The sequence below is a fragment of the Rhea pennata genome, chromosome 6, assembly GCF_028389875.1.
Source record: "Rhea pennata isolate bPtePen1 chromosome 6, bPtePen1.pri, whole genome shotgun sequence".
Taxonomy (NCBI): domain Eukaryota; kingdom Metazoa; phylum Chordata; class Aves; order Rheiformes; family Rheidae; genus Rhea; species Rhea pennata.
The window spans coordinates 22,246,107-22,263,055 of NC_084668.1; the positions used below are offsets into that span (position 1 = coordinate 22,246,107).

General features: G+C 37.4%; 1 protein-coding gene across 6 annotated transcripts in view; it reads left to right on the forward strand.

Moving 5' to 3' along the window:
* Positions 1–16,949, forward strand: part of UBR3 (ubiquitin protein ligase E3 component n-recognin 3) — a 120,882-nt gene that overhangs the window by 45,116 nt on the left and 58,817 nt on the right. For 4 of the 6 annotated variants that reach the window (XM_062579035.1, XM_062579039.1, XM_062579036.1 and 1 more), the window contains 6 exons: positions 2,924–3,020; positions 4,327–4,468; positions 9,216–9,320; positions 10,154–10,327; positions 10,565–10,594; positions 11,991–12,451. In XM_062579035.1, coding sequence (XP_062435019.1) covers positions 2,924–3,020; positions 4,327–4,468; positions 9,216–9,320; positions 10,154–10,327; positions 10,565–10,594; positions 11,991–12,451 — 1,009 coding nt within the window. The remainder of the gene's footprint in view (positions 1–2,923; positions 3,021–4,326; positions 4,469–9,215; positions 9,321–10,153; positions 10,328–10,564; positions 10,595–11,990; positions 12,452–16,949) is intronic. The other 2 variants (XM_062579037.1, XM_062579038.1) reach the window with 1 other exon arrangement.

The following is a 16,949-nucleotide window of genomic DNA, read 5'->3' on the forward strand; positions in this document are numbered from 1 at the left end:
TCCACTACTAATCAAGAACCTTTAGAAAGCAAGGCGAAAAAGGAGAACTGAATGATCGTGTTGTTTGTATTTTATTGTTCTTCATACTTACATCATTTCTATTTTTAAAATACTGCTGTATGTTCAATAGAATTTATAACTGTCTACACCAGTGGGGTATCAGCTACAAAGAATTTTCTTTGAATTTGTTCACTTTGTGATTATTAAACATGTAGCTACTATTTCCTTTTATATTGCCTAAATTTGTTAATAATCTGTAACAGCTTTCCCAGTCAATAGTGAGGGTCCAGACCTAAGTAGTGTGGTCATAGAATATTGTTTTCTATTTAAATACAATGTATAGAGTGTAAAAATGACAAGCTGCTCCCCCGACCGGCTTGCTGTGTAAATTAGACTCAACACAGTGTTGGTGTACCAGAGGGGAGAGAGGAGGAGTTCAGCACTCGGGGTCCGGGGCCGCTTTCCTGCCGCTGAGCGGGCAGATGAGCCTCGGAGCAACGTGAACCGCTCCGCGGGCCCTGGCTGTGCTGCAGCCCGCAGCAAAGCTGGAGATGGGTGGTGGCTCCTTCCAGCCTCTGGCGTGACTTGAAAACTGGCAGCCTTGGGGTCTGACAGTTTTTAAGCCATTTGGCTTGTAGGTAATGCTCTTTTGTGGATTTTTTTTTTTTAATGTGGAAACTAATATTGCATTAATCTGTTTGCCAGATTTTGTCATGGGAGATTGATGAGTGAGGAAAAACTCTCACTCTGATAGAAATTAACAGCCAGTGAAGTAATTTAGTGAAATCACTGGTTTTGGGAACTGAAAACATTCTGATTTCTTGATGTGTATTAGGCAGTTAACACCTATATATTTAAAATATTGCTCTTTCAGTGTTCTGTAGAACATGTTTCTTTATGTCACGTCTGATTTTTGGACCTTGTGACATGCTGGTCTTCTCAGAACACAGTGTTTAAAAAAAAGAAAAAAAAAAGAAAATAAAAGAATGATAATTATGATAGCACTTTGTATTTGGAGACTCCAATGGTAGATTATAGTATTTATGATATTTTAAAAGATAGCTTGTATTAGTGCTGGAATATATCATTCACCTTAAAGATTTTTAAATATAACATCTCTTACAGCAGTAAATACAGAAGTTATTTGTGACACTCTACGAAATCTCCTCTTTATGTGATAAAAGATTGAAGAAGCTCCTTCCAGAATAAAAGCCAGTGTGGCCTTCTTTTGTGTACTATAGCTTTTAAAAAGCCTACAATCTTTATAAGGCTATGTAGGTCCTCAGAAAGAATGATGGTACTCTGGTGGCTTTTTAGAGCTAAAATCTGTGGCCTGTCACAGTTTAAGCAAGCTCTGTTGAAATCCGTTTCACTGAATCCCTCCTTTTTTCTACAGTTACAGAGAAAAATCTAGTTTGTGATATGCAGAAGTGCCACATCTGGCTTTCATTAAGCACTGATTAAAGAAAACCACTATCTCCAAAAACAGATACAGTTCTGTGTGTTTCCTGGGGATTTGTGTTGCAAAGATGAATTCTGTGTCGGTTCCTACTCTTTACCCTGTGACTCCCTCGCTTAGTCTGTTTTCCTCATTTTGTTCAGCTAGCCAAACCAGGACTGGTCTGTATTTGGGGCTGCAATAGTGAACTCTGTTGTCGAGAAAAAAAGTAGGATTTTTGGAAGCAGGCTACGCTTTTGATGGCTAAAAGGCTACAGTGAGAGCATCTAGGGTGTGAGCACACACTGGAAACCGTGCAAGGTGTTCCCTCTGAATAGCTTATGAGGTGGCTGTAGAACTATTAATATTAGTTAATAGGAATATGGACCACATGCCTGTGGGAAACTAGTCTCGTTGGTGTGATGAAGCCTCCTACGTTGGCCATGAAAACTTTGAAAAATGTTTTAAATATACTAAAAACATAAATCCTTGTTTTTTCTTTGTTGTTCTTGTTATTTTAATATGATCAAGTTGAATCTTATGTTCATACTGCTTTGTTACCAGAGCTAACTACTTCAGCTTACGCGCTGAAGAACTTTTCTGGCTTTAGGTGGGAAACTTTTAGTTTGATCTTTTAATGATGCATAAGCAGAACAAAAAACATGTAGCATTTAAAGGGACATGTTCGTTAATATTCCATTTGAATTTTTCTATTCATGATTGCTCTTTAAAGCCTATATACTATAGACATTGCTTTAGAGCTACTAAATTAAGTAGAGACAACTAAGATTTTAATGCAAAAATAATGCACAAATATTGGTTATAAAGCAGAAGCACATTTTATAAATGATTGATCACAAATGTTGTTTGATAAGAAAGAGTCATTTATTTAGACCAACCCCAAAATCATGATGTTACCATCTGATTCACTGCACTTAAATATCACTTATTTGCTAATTGATCTGCAGTCTTTACGTCCTATTTTCAAAATTGCCTGCTCTTTCCAAGTGAAATATAATTATCACATTTTCTTAAAGATACTTAAAAATTTGTAAAGAGCAAAATAAGATGAATCTGGAAAAGGTGGTTTGGGGACTTTTTTCATATACTTAGAATGGAAGAAACGTTTTTACTTAGATGTAAAAAATAATTTGGAACTGTTCTTTTGAAACTTTTTCTCTCTTTGCATGTGTTTCGGTTGTCTCTTTATCAGAAATGTCTTTTTTCACATTGTAAATTACTATCTAAAACACAAAAAAAATACAAGACACTAAAAGCTAGTTAGTGAAAGAGATTTATTGTCTTAATAGATCTTTATTAATTAAAAAAGTATTATTAATAATAAGTAGTAAAAATTATTGTACTTTGCTGCAAAAGATAATTATCTAATAACAAATTACATAGTTAACGGCTGATTAAGAAGAGAGTCTGATATAAATTATAATGTCTGAAGATAATTTTAACATGACTTCTTTTAAATAATAGCTGAAGTTTGGGATAAGGAATTTGACCCAGTCATGGTAATACTTCGAACAGTTTACCGAAGAGATGTGCAGTCTGCAATGGACAGATACACTGCATTGTAAGTTGGATCCCTTTCAGAAATATGGCAGCATATTATTGTTTCTTGAGCAACAGATTATATATATATATATATATATATATATATATATATATATATGAAATATCATTTATATAATATATGAATGTTTTCACATGCTGGGAGTGTTAATAATACCAATGTTTTCAGGTCCCAAATTTGTCCTTCAATAAATAGTATGGAAATGTACAGACATTGCCAGGATTCTGGTGAATTTAGTCTGTTTCTCTTCCACAGATGTTTAAAAATACATCCAAAGAGTCACAGACAAAGCAGTGAATGTTGTCACGGATCAGATATTTAACTGAAGAGTTGAGTTTAAAAATCATTTACATATTACTTAGTGAAAATAGCCTTGTCTTTTTTTCTTCACATTTATATAAAATGAAGCACAGTATTACAATTTTTTGTGTATTGAGATTGTATTGAAGACAATACAGACTCCTGTCAATTAAATAAATTCTGATTTTAAATAGAAGAATAAAACATGTAGCACACTTCTAAGAAGCAAGAAGATTTGTCCTTAATTCTATGCCTTACTGCATTCTTACTCTTAAAAATCCTTGTCCTTATTGCAACTAATTTTATTTAATTTTCTTTATTTAATACTCTGGGAATAAAAAATAACTTAAAAATACATAAAATGAACTTGGTGAAATAATCCTCTGCCCCATACCAGTTTGCTTGTTCTGTTAAGCCTGAGGGTCATCATAAACATGTGCTGTGATTTTAAGCAAGGTAACAGTCTGTTAAATATTTGCACTGTCTAATGCACCAGATACCAGCTGATTATTAGCAATATGGGTCTACAGTGAAATTAATTTTTAACTTCATAGACATGGTGGTGCTGGTAAAACACTGGTACTTTCAGCATGATGTTTGATGTTTCCCAGTGTTGGATCTTTTTAGCTGCGTATAATCCAATACTACAGATGTGAATTTTCTGTGGTAGATATCTGACTAAACTGGAGACTCTGATGAAATAAAAAGTTTTCAGTCCATTTCATGTGCCTCTTAAAGTGAAAGAGGAATTCTAAAATTCATTGCAGTAATTAACAATTTAGAAGGTATCCAGGACGTTGAAATCACAGGTGGCAGCAGAAAAGATGACTGGATATGGTTTGTATATTTGTTTATGAAATGTTGTTTAATATAAATTAAGTGGCTTAGAAATGGTCATCAATTATAAAGTTTGTCTGAACAAAAAGAACACAGGATAGCTATTTATAATAGTGACAGTTGTCTACGTTACTGCAGTATTTAACATAAGTCTGATTTCTTTCAATAGTTTAAAGCAAAGTGGTAAATTCCCTGGGAACCCGTGGCCACCTTACAAGAAGAGAACACTGCTACATCCAAGTTACAAAGGTCTCATAAAGCTTTTACACTGCAAAACTTTGCATATTGTGCTGTTCACACTTCTTTACAAGGTACATAACTCTCATTAATAAGGCCAGTATTTTACTTCCATTTAATCACAACTTCGTTTACAAATTTGCAATATATATGTTCAAATTATATACTATTTTTATTTTTGTTCTCATGATGAAGTACTTCTGATCAGATTTTATTTTTTTACTAGTTAAACTAAAGACAAGTTATAAGGGGGTAATTTTTCCTTTTTTATTATTTCACGTTCTCTCCATGAATTGGTTGTATGACTTCAGAGATGTGTAGTATTTCATGTTCATTTTATAAGCCTATGATGATCTCCTATGGTTTTCGTTACGCGGTTTGTACACATACCTAGTCAGGCACCCAAGGAGATGAGCAATCCTATTGCGCTTTGAGGAGCGCTGTCAGACTCGTCAGGGCTGCTGTCTGAGTTGTTGTAACGTAAGGGTTTTGGGGAGCTTGCTAATGTGAGTGATGTTCTTTCGGCTCCTACTTACAGCAGATCTGTAAAGCATCCGCAGCAGGGTGAAACGTAGGCAACCTTGGTGGCTCTAGCTCCTAAATGACAAATAAGTCTTACAAGTGCAGTTGGTTCTAATTTCACTTCCCCTGGATATGTTCTGGCTTTTGGTAACATTGTAGCGTTTGTTTTTCAGCACTAATTGATGCCTTTAAATTATTTTTGGTTTTGTCTTTGATAGTAGGCTGCCCCCTTTTAAGAAGTGGTGCTTTCCTTTTGCTGAGTGCATCATCAGAAAATGGTTCAAAGACTCTGAATTGCTCTTTGTGCTTGGAAAGTGCTTTCAAAGCAATGGGCTGCAAAGGCAGCTGAGAGACTATACAACAAGATTTGATTGAGGCACACGAGCGCCTTTGCTGGGCAGATGTTCCTTTTAATGCTCCTTGCTCCTCCATAGCTCTCCAGCTTTTGTTGAATGGAAAATACCTGGTGTTAAAGAGAGTAACAACAATGTGGCATTTAAAGAGGGACATGTTTATTCCTATGAAGTTATGCTAATTGATTTTTTTTTTCCTCTATTGATGTATCATATAAATAAGTTGTCAGTATATCACTAGAAGGGATACAAACTTAAGATTTTACCTGAATTCATTCAATAGATTTTACCTTTATAACAGAATGTTCTTTTTCTCAGAAGTTTTTTTGCTCCTATTTTTCCTTCTCCATGATAGTATGGACCATGTTAATGGAGAAGACAGATGTGCAGAGACTGTTGAATGAAGCCATAGCATTTGGGACTTGGTAATACAACATCTTATTAATGGTCAAGGTTTTCCATTTTCAGATATTTCTTAGTTGCTTATAATCTTGCCAAAATCTAACTAGTCACTGCCATTTTTCAAGGTGGATGAGCATTCTGTCATATTTTTCAACAAACAGGACAAAATACATTCTTTTTTCCCATGTTTTAAACATTCTTTTATCAAGATTCTGAATCTAAATTTAGTCAAACTGTAGACATTGCAAAACTGCATTTTGTACGTGCTTGGTGGGTTATTGTTTTATTCTGTTAAGTGATGAAGTCTCAAACATCAGTCCAGATGGGGCATGCCTCACACCAGAGCTGACTCTGGCTTTGCTGGGAGTGCTGGTACCTCCTTGCCTAGGGATTTCTGTAATTGTGGCCAGAGGCTGGGGGCTGCTGCCCGCTTCGCCCTGGGCAGGGCAGGCCCCGCTGGAGCTGCCGGCAGGAGACTGAGCTCGGAAGTGCTGGGGGAAGCCCAAGGCAGGCGGCTCTTGGGAGCACTGCCCGCTGAGGAAAAGCAGAGTGGTGAGTTTAGGGTGATTCAGATGATGAAACAGGATTTTAATGTAGAACAGATATGGAGAATGTAGGGAAGGAATGCATCATCTTCTTCTGTCTTGCTTATAGTTTTTATTTGTCTTATTCTACTAAGGAGCTTCAAGGACCTAAATCTTGACAGTCGTAAAATTTTCTGGGATACTGTTTTAGCTGGAATATTCAAATACGTTTCTGCTAGGTTTGTGGAAGGTAGAAGTTATGTAGTGATCGAGTCTGTACAGTGGTTTAAATGATCTGCTTTGTGTATATATGTAATTTTGCCAATTTACAACAGCCTTTGTATCTCTTGACCTTTGGGATTACATAAAGAACAACAATAAAACATGTTTGACTATTTTTAGACATGTTATACAGTCTGACTTTTGTTTCTAACTGATCAACTGCACATCATTTTCACATTAATGTAATACTGAATGTGCTTTTATTTTTAATGATCTCTTTAATCTGAGATTTGATTGTGTTTGATTGGATCAACTGTTTGAACATCATTTAGAAAACTCATTGTAAAACAGTATTTGCTTTAAGAACTCTCTCTGTGATGTTCCTGATGGGTGTATCTACTTATTTGATCTATTCAGAATCAACCTGTATTTAAAACTTTGCTGCAATACATTCTGAATTTCTTTAGTAGCCTGTTTGTAATGAAATTTTAAATGTATTTTCTTGTCCACTTTTGTTATAATTTGAAAGTTCTTGTGATTTTCTTCCCTTTGAATCAGAGCATTCTGAAGAGGAAAACTGTCCTGCTTTTTCATTTTAGCAGTGCTGCCTCTCTCCCTTTCAGAGCATTAAAGTTGTATTAAAAGAAAGATATGTGCATCTCTGTGCACATAGGTGTACACACTGGATTCAGAAATTTTGTTTGCCCCTTTCTGTTTGAGAAGCTTTTTGTTTGAATTGTTTTGTATATAATTCTGGCTCTTCTTTAGTTAAAATAGCTGTTGTTTTTGGTTCTAAAGGTCTTCCAGTTCATTGTCTAGTAATTTGATCAATATTTGTAGAAGAATTATGTAGCACTGTGAAAAGGCAGTAGAACTCTGCGTAGAACCAGAAGATCAGTGTTTCAGGGTTATGTAGAAATGTACAGTGGCAGAATTGGTTTTCTAGAAGTTAGGATAAAAATCTCATATGTCAGTATTGCAAATTTGAGTTCAGTAAGGTTTCTTCAGCCTGTGCTGGGCTCCCCAGTACAAGAGAGACGTAGAGCTGCTGGAGCAAGTCCAGCAAAGAGCTACTAAGCTGATGAAGGGACTGGAGCATCTCTGCTCTGAGGGAAGGCTGCGAGAGCTGGGACGGTTCAGCCTGGAGAGGAGAAGAGTGAGGGGGGATCTCACCAATGTGTGCAGGTATCTGAAGGGAGGGCGTCGAGAGGATGGGGCCAGGCTCTTTTCAGTGGTGCCCAGTGACAGGAGGAGAGGCAACGGGCACGAACTGAAACACAGGACGCTCCATCTGAATGTGAGGAAAAGCCTTTTTACTGTGAGAAGGACTGAGCACTGGAACAGGTTGCCCCGAGGGGTTGTGGAGTCTCCCCGCTTGGAGATGCTCAGAAGCCGTCTGGACGCAGTCCTGGGCAACGTGCTCCAGGTGACCCTGTTTGAGTGGGGGAGTTGTACCAGGCGATCTCCAGAGGTCCCTTCCAACCTCAACCATTCTGTAAATCGTTGATAATTTTTGAAGCTTTTTTTTTTTTTTTTTTTAATATGAGACTTGGAAATTTGGTTAGTTAAGATCCTCCTCGTGCTGATATTATTTGGCTTTGCCCATCCCTCTTGGTCTCCTGAAGACATGAGGAATTTCTGAAGTATTTCGTTATTGTTTATGATTTCGAAAAGAAAGTTATGTGGACATGGTCACTCTGGATCGTGACTAATCTCATGCAAAAAGGAGGGCAGGCTCACCGCAGTTCTTTGCGTGTAGCTGACTGTAGTGGTAACTGAGCAAGTTAACCTGGCACTTTTGATTTTAAAATTAACCACAGCTTGAACTAGTGATAATTTTAATTTTGGTTGGAAAGAGACAGTAAAATTAGATCTTGCTTTTGCCATGATGTTCACAGGTTTTTATAAACCTAAAAATTATTTTCTTAAAATATATCAAATAAATTGAGGAGTCTGAAGGGTAGTATCAAGAGCAGGACGCTGTTTTGTGCATTATATATATTGAAGTCATAACAGGCTGAGTGATGTCTTCCTATCATTTAAATGCAACACTTCTGTTGATGCAACCCATCCAAAATGACTTGTCCTGTTTTGTATTAGTATCCTATTACTGTTATATTCATGCTATTACTCTTACTTTTATTGACTTTCTTGCAACTTTCCTTTTAAATTCTATAACATAGTGCCAAATCAGGTGTTCTCCTTGGTTGATCCTTCCAGTCGTAAGAGGACAGTGGTGTTTAAAATGTCTTTGTGGTGCCTCAGAATAAATGTTATAGCAAGCTGAATGGGCAATTCACCACTCTATAAAATAATTTTTTCTAACGATCTCTTCACAAATATGTTAAGACTTTGAAGGCATTACTGTATTACAAAAGAAAAACTTTATTTTAAATTCTAAAATTGGAGATCAGTGTCTCCAGAAAATACTAGGATGGCAAGTATTAATAGTGTTCTGCCTGCCCAGGCTCTTCTGTATAGGAATACTTGGGATATATGTCATAATCTTGAGAAAATATTTTCCTATTATTAAAAAATGTTGAAGGCAAAAATTACGTATGTAGCTCAACAATTTATACCTTTCCTGAAGTGGCTAACCTGGAAAATCATTCTCAGAGACAAAAAGTTTGTAGTACCATGAACTTCTTCACAGGAGACTCCTGATTACTTTCTTTCACTTTCAATTTAGGTTAGAAATGTCATCCAGGTTTTTGGCACTTTTCTTTTTTTATTAGAGATTGCGGGAGTATCAGAGATAAAAGACCTTCTAAGCTGTGAATGTCAATTTCTCTGCCTAGATATTAATGGATCATCAGAATTTGTCAGAACATGTCCTTTGCATGGTTTTGTATTTGATTGAGCTGGGGTTGGAAAATTCTCCAGAACAGGAGTCAGATGAAGAGGTAAGAATAAATATCATTTTTTCATTAAAATATGGAAGTGCTGTCTAATGGAGCAACATTCTCTTAAATTTAACACTTGATGTTTATTAATATAATGATTTTACAGTGGGATTCAGAATAAAACACCATTTTTTATTTATTTAAGCAGGAATCAGCTTAGCAATGAATATTAGAAAACTGCATACAGTTGTGAAAAAGAATTTGACATCTTGCCATGAGTTGCAACAATGTCTTTTAGAGTTGAGACTTCTGTATTTTTAAGCTGACAATATAGATCATGCTATTCTATAAGTTAGTGCTTGAAACTGGTTGCCAAGAAATGAAATGAATTGAATCTAAAACTTTCTTAAGTTACTAGATTTTCAGCTGAAACCATTATCACAGCACATTTTACCACTAAAGTTCTGTGTCCTCTAAAACACAAGATGTGAATTAGCCAAAATTATAACTGTCCTTTTGGTGAGAATTTGAATTTGAATAAAGAATACTTGGTTTCATTACTCCAATTTCGCTTATGGTTTATATGCCTTTCATGATTTTTGCTGGTGCTTAATGTTCCTTATATGACTAGCGATCTGCCACTTTCTTTTCTCCAGAGATTTTGTGAGTATTTTGGATGTTTTGTTATGTTAAGCTTAGTTTGTACATCTTTGTATTACCTTGAGTAATTCCTTTTGCTCTTTTCAGGTAACACAGATTGGGTATATTTCTTTGCTTGTATTCAGTCTGAATGTGTATTATGTCATGAAGAGAGGATGGTCTGTGTATGATTATAAAAGCAGCATGAATTATTGTAATATATAAAAGACCGTACACTAATTTGTTTATTCTAGGAATCTGCAGGTGGACAAGAGCGCTGCCATGACAGTTGGTTTCCAGGTAGTAACTTGGTTTCTAACATGCGTCACTTTATTAACTATGTCCGAGTAAGAGTACCGGAAACTGCTCCAGAAGTGAAGAGAGAACCACCTGCAAGTACCAGTTCAGATGGTTTAACTTCTTCGCAAGTAAGTATATATAGATACCAGTTTTCTTCCTAGAGTAGTTTAAGGTATTGCTTTATTGCATATTTTGTTTTTGTTTGTTTGGATAATTTTTACTGTTTTTATGAATTTCTAAGAAATGTATACTTTCCTCTAGTAATCTTTCCAAAGAATATACTAGCAAGAATAGAAGTTATTTCAAGTCATACCTCCTTCCAAATGACATATTTAATGAATTCTTTTTTGTCCTCAATCTACCAGAGTTCAAGGCGGAAGAGCCTTCAGAGAGAGGTAGATTTGTGTGCAGTTTGTTTTCCTAAGCAATTAACTTGCAATATAGCTTTAATTGTACTCATCTTAACATTCAGTTCATTTTATGAACTTTTTAGCTTTATTTTGCAAGGTTTCATGCTTTCTTCATATTCTTGATTTTAATCTTAAGTGATAGATTTCTTTAAGCAATGAAATAATTTCTTTAATCAATGAAATACCTTTATATGTTTAATACATATATTTTTAAATAAATGCTATTTATCAATTATAAACTGTCTTTTAACTTACTGCTTGAGCTTTGTACTTAGTCCTGTTCTGTCTTGCCAAGGTATTACTAACATTTATAATGTAGAGTAGTCTAGCTTTCTCAAATCTAGGTAAGTTTAACCTTATGTTGCAAGTGCATTTGAAATGATTAATGTCAAAGTAGATCTATTTTGTGAAAACAAAATTAATGTGTACGTGGTGGGATACTGAAAGATTTAGAGCCAATAGATAAAATAATCCCTTCGTCGAGATTGTTTTTGTAGGCAGAGCTTCAGGTTATTTTAAATTAGATGTAAAAAAAGCCTCTGTAGTGAAGTACAGTGGGTATTCCTTTTGCATATTAACAGAAGAAAAATTCAAAACCCTGTTTTTATGTTTATTCTCTCAAATATTTGACATTTGTTGGCTGCTCAGCCTTTTTAGAAGTATTGAGGTATTAAGTTCTGAATTCCATATTCGAGATATTCAGGAAACCTCTCTTCTTTGGGTTCAGGATATGCCTATTGCTCTATATGTGCTTAATCTGGGACTGAAAACAAGGCAGCACACTGCAGAAACATCTGAATGGGCTCTGTAATTCATGTAACTGCACTCGTGGTCATGTGCCCCAAACAGTAAGCTCTGCTCACACATATTGTTTTTTGGTTCTGGATCTCAGCTAATAAATCCACGCAGGATGGGCAATACCTATGGGGACATCTGGGCTCACGTGTGTAGCGGCTCATAAATTATGCTGTGTAGCAGTGCTCAGTAGACCTTATTAAAGACTTTTAAAATGGCCTAAAGATGCTAAAATTATGAATATTCCAGGAAAAAAAAAGACAAAATACTAGTTGGAGAATAGGATCATAAGTGTAGAGCAAAGCTGGATATTTGCTATTATTTTAGCGTAGATAGTATGTTGATTTTGTACTTGGCTTTTTATGTAGCTGTGTATAACAAATCTGTATAAAAGTATGATATACGGGTTTAGTATTTTGGTCCACCATACTTCATTACATTTTTGGAAGAGAAAAGGTAATCTTACTGTTTCAGCTTTTCCTCCTAGTTTAAACAATAATGTCTATAGTTGTATGTATTTTGTTTACACATGTATTTTTAGTTATTAATTATAATTTAATTATAAATTTATTTTTTCCCCTCCAAGAACTCGGGGACAGCTCAAGTGTTCAGTTTGGTTGCAGAACGTAGAAAGAAATTTCAGGAGATCATCAATCGGAACAGCAGTGAAGCAAATCAGGTGGTTCGGCCCAAAACATCAATGAAATGGTCAGCACCTGGTGCAACACCACAGCTAACTACAGCCATTCTAGAAGTCAAGGAAAGTATATTGTCCTTGCTAATTAAATTACACCATAAACTCTCAGGAAAACAAAACTCTTACTATCCTCCATGGTTAGATGATGTGGATGTTTTAATCCACCCAGAAATTCCAAGATATTCTCACGGTGACGGAATGACAGCAGTAGAAAGAATTTTATTGAAAGCTGCCATACAGAGCAGACTGAATAAACGTATAATTGAAGAGATATGCAGAAAGGTTACACCTCCTGTACCGCCAAAAAAGATTACTTCTGCAGAGAAGAAAACTTTGGACAAAGAGGAAAGGTAAGTTTAAAAAAAAAAAAAAAAAAAAAGCAAGGGGTGGTAGAAAGGAATGTGTTTGCATCTCCTGATTGATCTGTTCCTAATTTAATTTAAATCTACAATTCTGATCTTTACTCATTTTGTATACATTTGATGTAAGTGGATAGTAAGGAGAAGTGTCTGCACCTTGCTATTATAAATATTTAAATTTGAAAATTGTTATCTTATATACATGATGACCTTTAATGTTGCCACATAACCCTTTCTTATTTCCTGGGCTTTTTTTTATCCTTGTACTCAATTTATCCTGGGGCAGTAATTCTCAGCTTCTGCGAGCCCAGAGACTTGCAGACTGTATACATTCACGTCTGCAAAGTAAAGAACTTTTAAAATAGAGACTTCTTAAACATCGAGAACAATCAATACAATTTTATTTCCCTCTTTTTTTCTTTTTTTCCCCTCAACCTAGAAGCCTTTGTACTTTTGTATGGGAAGAGTAAAAAGAGAAGTTATGTATTTGGTAAATAGAACATTCAAGCTGCTCAATATTCAATCCATATTGAGCTGGCTTTTCAGCATTTATTTTTCCTGTTACTTCACACTATAATTTTTGATTGGAACATATTGGCACATAACAGAACTTGTCCTGCTTTTCTGTTTTGAGGGCAAGAATTACCAAGGCATAGCAGAGGTAAAACTAGGTGTTAAGAATGTTAAATGGAAAAATAATGAACTCCATAATCACAGTTGCACTTCATATATACAGAGGTGCAGAATTAGGATTTTTGTAACAACTTTGGGGGCTTAACTGTGCAACCTCAAAATAAATTAGAATTTTTTTCATTCATATAGCGTATACATTTGCATACAACTGTGAGTTTTTTTAGGATTATTATGTATGAGTTGGTAGCGCAGCCTTTTTTCTTGTCCAACACATTGTCATTTAAAAAAAATTCTTTCCAATTTCTTATAATTGCATTTGGTTTTTAATTATCATTGTTATTTTCTTATAATATGACCTGAAAATTTGCATGTCGGATGTCTGTCTTGGGATAAAATTTTTGGGGAAAAATCTCAGTTTTGAGACTGAGAAACAGCGAGTCCTGCGAGTGCTCTGAATACTGCACTGGTCAAACTGAAAGCAGAGAGGCGGCTTCTGCTGTGTTGTCAGCAAGTGCAGTGGTGGCAGCAGGGACCAGGAGCAGCCTAAATCAAATGCCTGGAGGACAACTACTGGAGCTGAGAAGCAGAGGTGAAACCTAGGCCTGGCAGGGGCAAAGTGCTGAAGACTGGAACTGGAAGGAAGAACGGTGGGGAGGTACTAGTGGGCGAAGGGAGGATACCAGCTCTGAATAGTTGATGTTGGAAAGCAGAAGCTGGCAACTGGAGATGATGGGGACAACTGTCAGGTTGTCAGGACAGAAGTACTGCAAGATGAGCAGGAGATGGAAGAACCAAATTTGGATGAAAATTTCAGTTGGGAAGATGGTGTGAGAGGTGATAAGAATGGGAAAGTATGGAGCAGGAGTGCAAATGTCTGAGGGCATGGAGACAAGCTGGGATTTGAGGACTGGAAAGAATGGGGCTGGCGAGGGGCGCTTGGAAGAGGCTGGTACCTGTAGTGCAGAAGGGTGGGAGTGAAGAGGTGAGGAGTTGTAATGCCAGGAGGCAGCGGCTAACATTAGCAGGTTGGGGCTTGGCGATTGCGGTGGCCAGGCAGGAGGAGGTGAGAAGGCTGAAGAAGCGTCGGGGGCACAGTTAGGGAGGACACGTGCTGGGGTGCGCAAGCATGCTCTGCAGGGCTCGCCTCTGTGCGGTAGTCTGTAGTATTTATGGCTTATATAACCACACTGCATGTTTATGGTTCTAGAAATCCTGGGGAAACCATACTGCATTCTCATTCAGGTGATCTATGAGTTACTTTTATTTACACATATTTATATATTTTTATTTGTTTGAAAATAAATTTTAAAAATTCTTGATGGATTTAAATATGGTAGTGGGCTCTGAGAATTTTAATACCTGCAAATTCTAGAAAAGTTAAGGAACTTAAAAAAGACTCTTCCAGTATGACTCGTAAACTCTTGGAAACTGGATTGGTTCACAGAAATCAGTCTCTGAGAAAAGTAGCATCTCCTCAAGCGAAAAAGGGGAAAGATCTGTCACATTGTCAGAATTTTTCATTAAATTCTCTCTGCTATATCCAAAAGCTACAGTAGATTAAAGTGAAACTTAAATCTTTAATGCTGAAGATGTATTTCTTTTAAAATAACATAACCCAAAATAGATTTAATGTTTCTATAATTTTTTTTTCATTTTTTGATTTTTCAAGTCCAGGTTGGTATTAATGGCGACGGAGGAGGCTGTGAGCGTTCAGCGCTGACGCTTTTGGGTTACTTCAGCGTGTGATGACAGGCTCGGCGTGACCTCCGCCGTGGGCTGTCACCACAGACACCGAGGCACAGAAGTAGCCGAGAGCCGGAGCTGCTCGCAATATTTTTTCAGTTGTGGTGTCAGAGCCCTGTGGGCTATCATGGAAAATTACTGAGCTGTACCGAATCTGTCAGTGCTAGTTTATGTCCTCTTATTAGAGGCCTCTATTTACGGTCACTCTGCTTTTAGCAAAGGCATATATTGAGAAATTCCCAGGGAGGAATAAATAAAAACAGACCTAATGAAAGCCCTGAGATGGTTCCTAAAATAGTGAGTCCTAGGACTGTGGTACACAGAAGTTATTTTGAGAAATGATGACTGTGCAATGTGACAGATAAATGGGCATTTTGATTTTTTAAGGTGCCTTTAAGAGAACCAGTTTGAAGCTTTGCTGCGGGAACCGGCCTGAGCTGGGTGGCCGCCGCTGCGCCCTGGACAAGCGTACGAGGCAGTCCTGCGGGTGCGAGGGGACTCCCCTCGCAGCGTGAGCAGGCGCCCAGGGAGGCCTTCGAACCCCTTACCAGTTTTCTTGATCATCTCCGACTGAGTAGGAAGAGGAAAGAGCTCGTGGGTCGTTGCTGGAGAAGAGCAGAGTTTGCCGCCCTGGCAGGGCGGCAGCGCCGCATGGCCTCCCGCCGCGTGTGGCTTTGCTCTTCCCGCTTCACCGCTCCCATTTCCACCGTCTGTAAACTCATGTCGCAGTAAAGGTCCCTTCCTGCTTTTGGGACTCAGGAAGAGGAAAATTTGTAATAAATATGCTGCAGGGGATAGAAGAATATTGATGGATTTAAAAAGATCGAGCAGGTGCAAACACTGGGGTCAGGAATAAGGACTGTGCTGAAAGAAAGCTATGTGATGGTGCATCAGACATGTTATTGTAAGAGACAGGTGAATGTTTTCATAAGAACGGTGCGATACCTAAGTGAAGGAGCATGAAAGGTTGCAGTCGATGTGAAGTTGGTAACCAGAGGATAACAGAAATGTGGTTTAATGATGGTCTTAACTGGGGCATTAAGTGTTAAAAGCCATGCTCTAAAAGTAAAAGCTGATGGAAAGCAAACAAAAACAGAAAAATGATGGGATATCACTTTGTTAACATGACAGACTGCAAAGAAAGCAGAGCAAATAGCACAGGTAAGAGAACTTACCCGAGCTGGAGCACCGCGAGGAGGCTGGCCAAGGAGCTTCGCGCGGTGGGAGCGGGAGCCGCAGGTGCCTCGGCGGGTTCGGGTAGCCAGCTGGGGCGGTTGGTCCTCGAGTGAACGTGTGGGGAGCGGTGCCATTGCGGAGAAGAACAATTCCTCGGGTGGAGGGGCAGGGAAGATAGTGGGAGAGCTTCAGTGTTTTTTGATCTGCTAGTTGACAAATTCCTCTGCTGTTTTTTTCACTGAGCCATCAACAGCTGTTGCCATTTTCAAATTCACGTTTGCAAGAAATAAATTATAAAATAGCTGATCATTTAACCCTGGACAGGTCCCTAATACAGTTTAAACGACAGGATAGACAAGAATGGGTCTGCAGCTAATATTGTTGATTTACAGATGGAAGGTAATGTTAAACTATGAAGAAAAAGTCAGTGAAATCAGCTTGGCTCCAGGGAGCCTGAGGACTTCAGGATGGCGGCAGTCTGAAACTCCTGCAAGTCTGTTGCAGCTGTGGCCAGTATGTGGGGTGGAGGTAGGGGAGAAGAAACTGCCATGAAGAGCCTTAGCCGGAAAAGAAAATATTCTTAATTATGTTTCCCTTAGCATCAGACTTGATATCAAAAGTGTAAAGTAGGCCTTTTTATCATGGACTTGTAAATGTTGCTTGTTCACAATAGTTGCTGTTGTATAAAGGCTGAGGTTTCATTTTGCTTTTCTTCCTTTAAGTAGCAGAAAAACAACTTCAAAGAATAATATATTGGTTTTATTTATGGTAATCTGCTAAGAATCCTTTGGATTTTTGGAGGGTTTTTTGGGACAGGGTTCTGTTCCTTTCTTTCAGACTTAAGCAAGCAAACAAAAAAATGCCATCTTCTTGGCAAATACTACTACTAGGGCAGTAGCTTCCTTCTATAGTCTTGAAAGTGAATCTTTTATTTAGA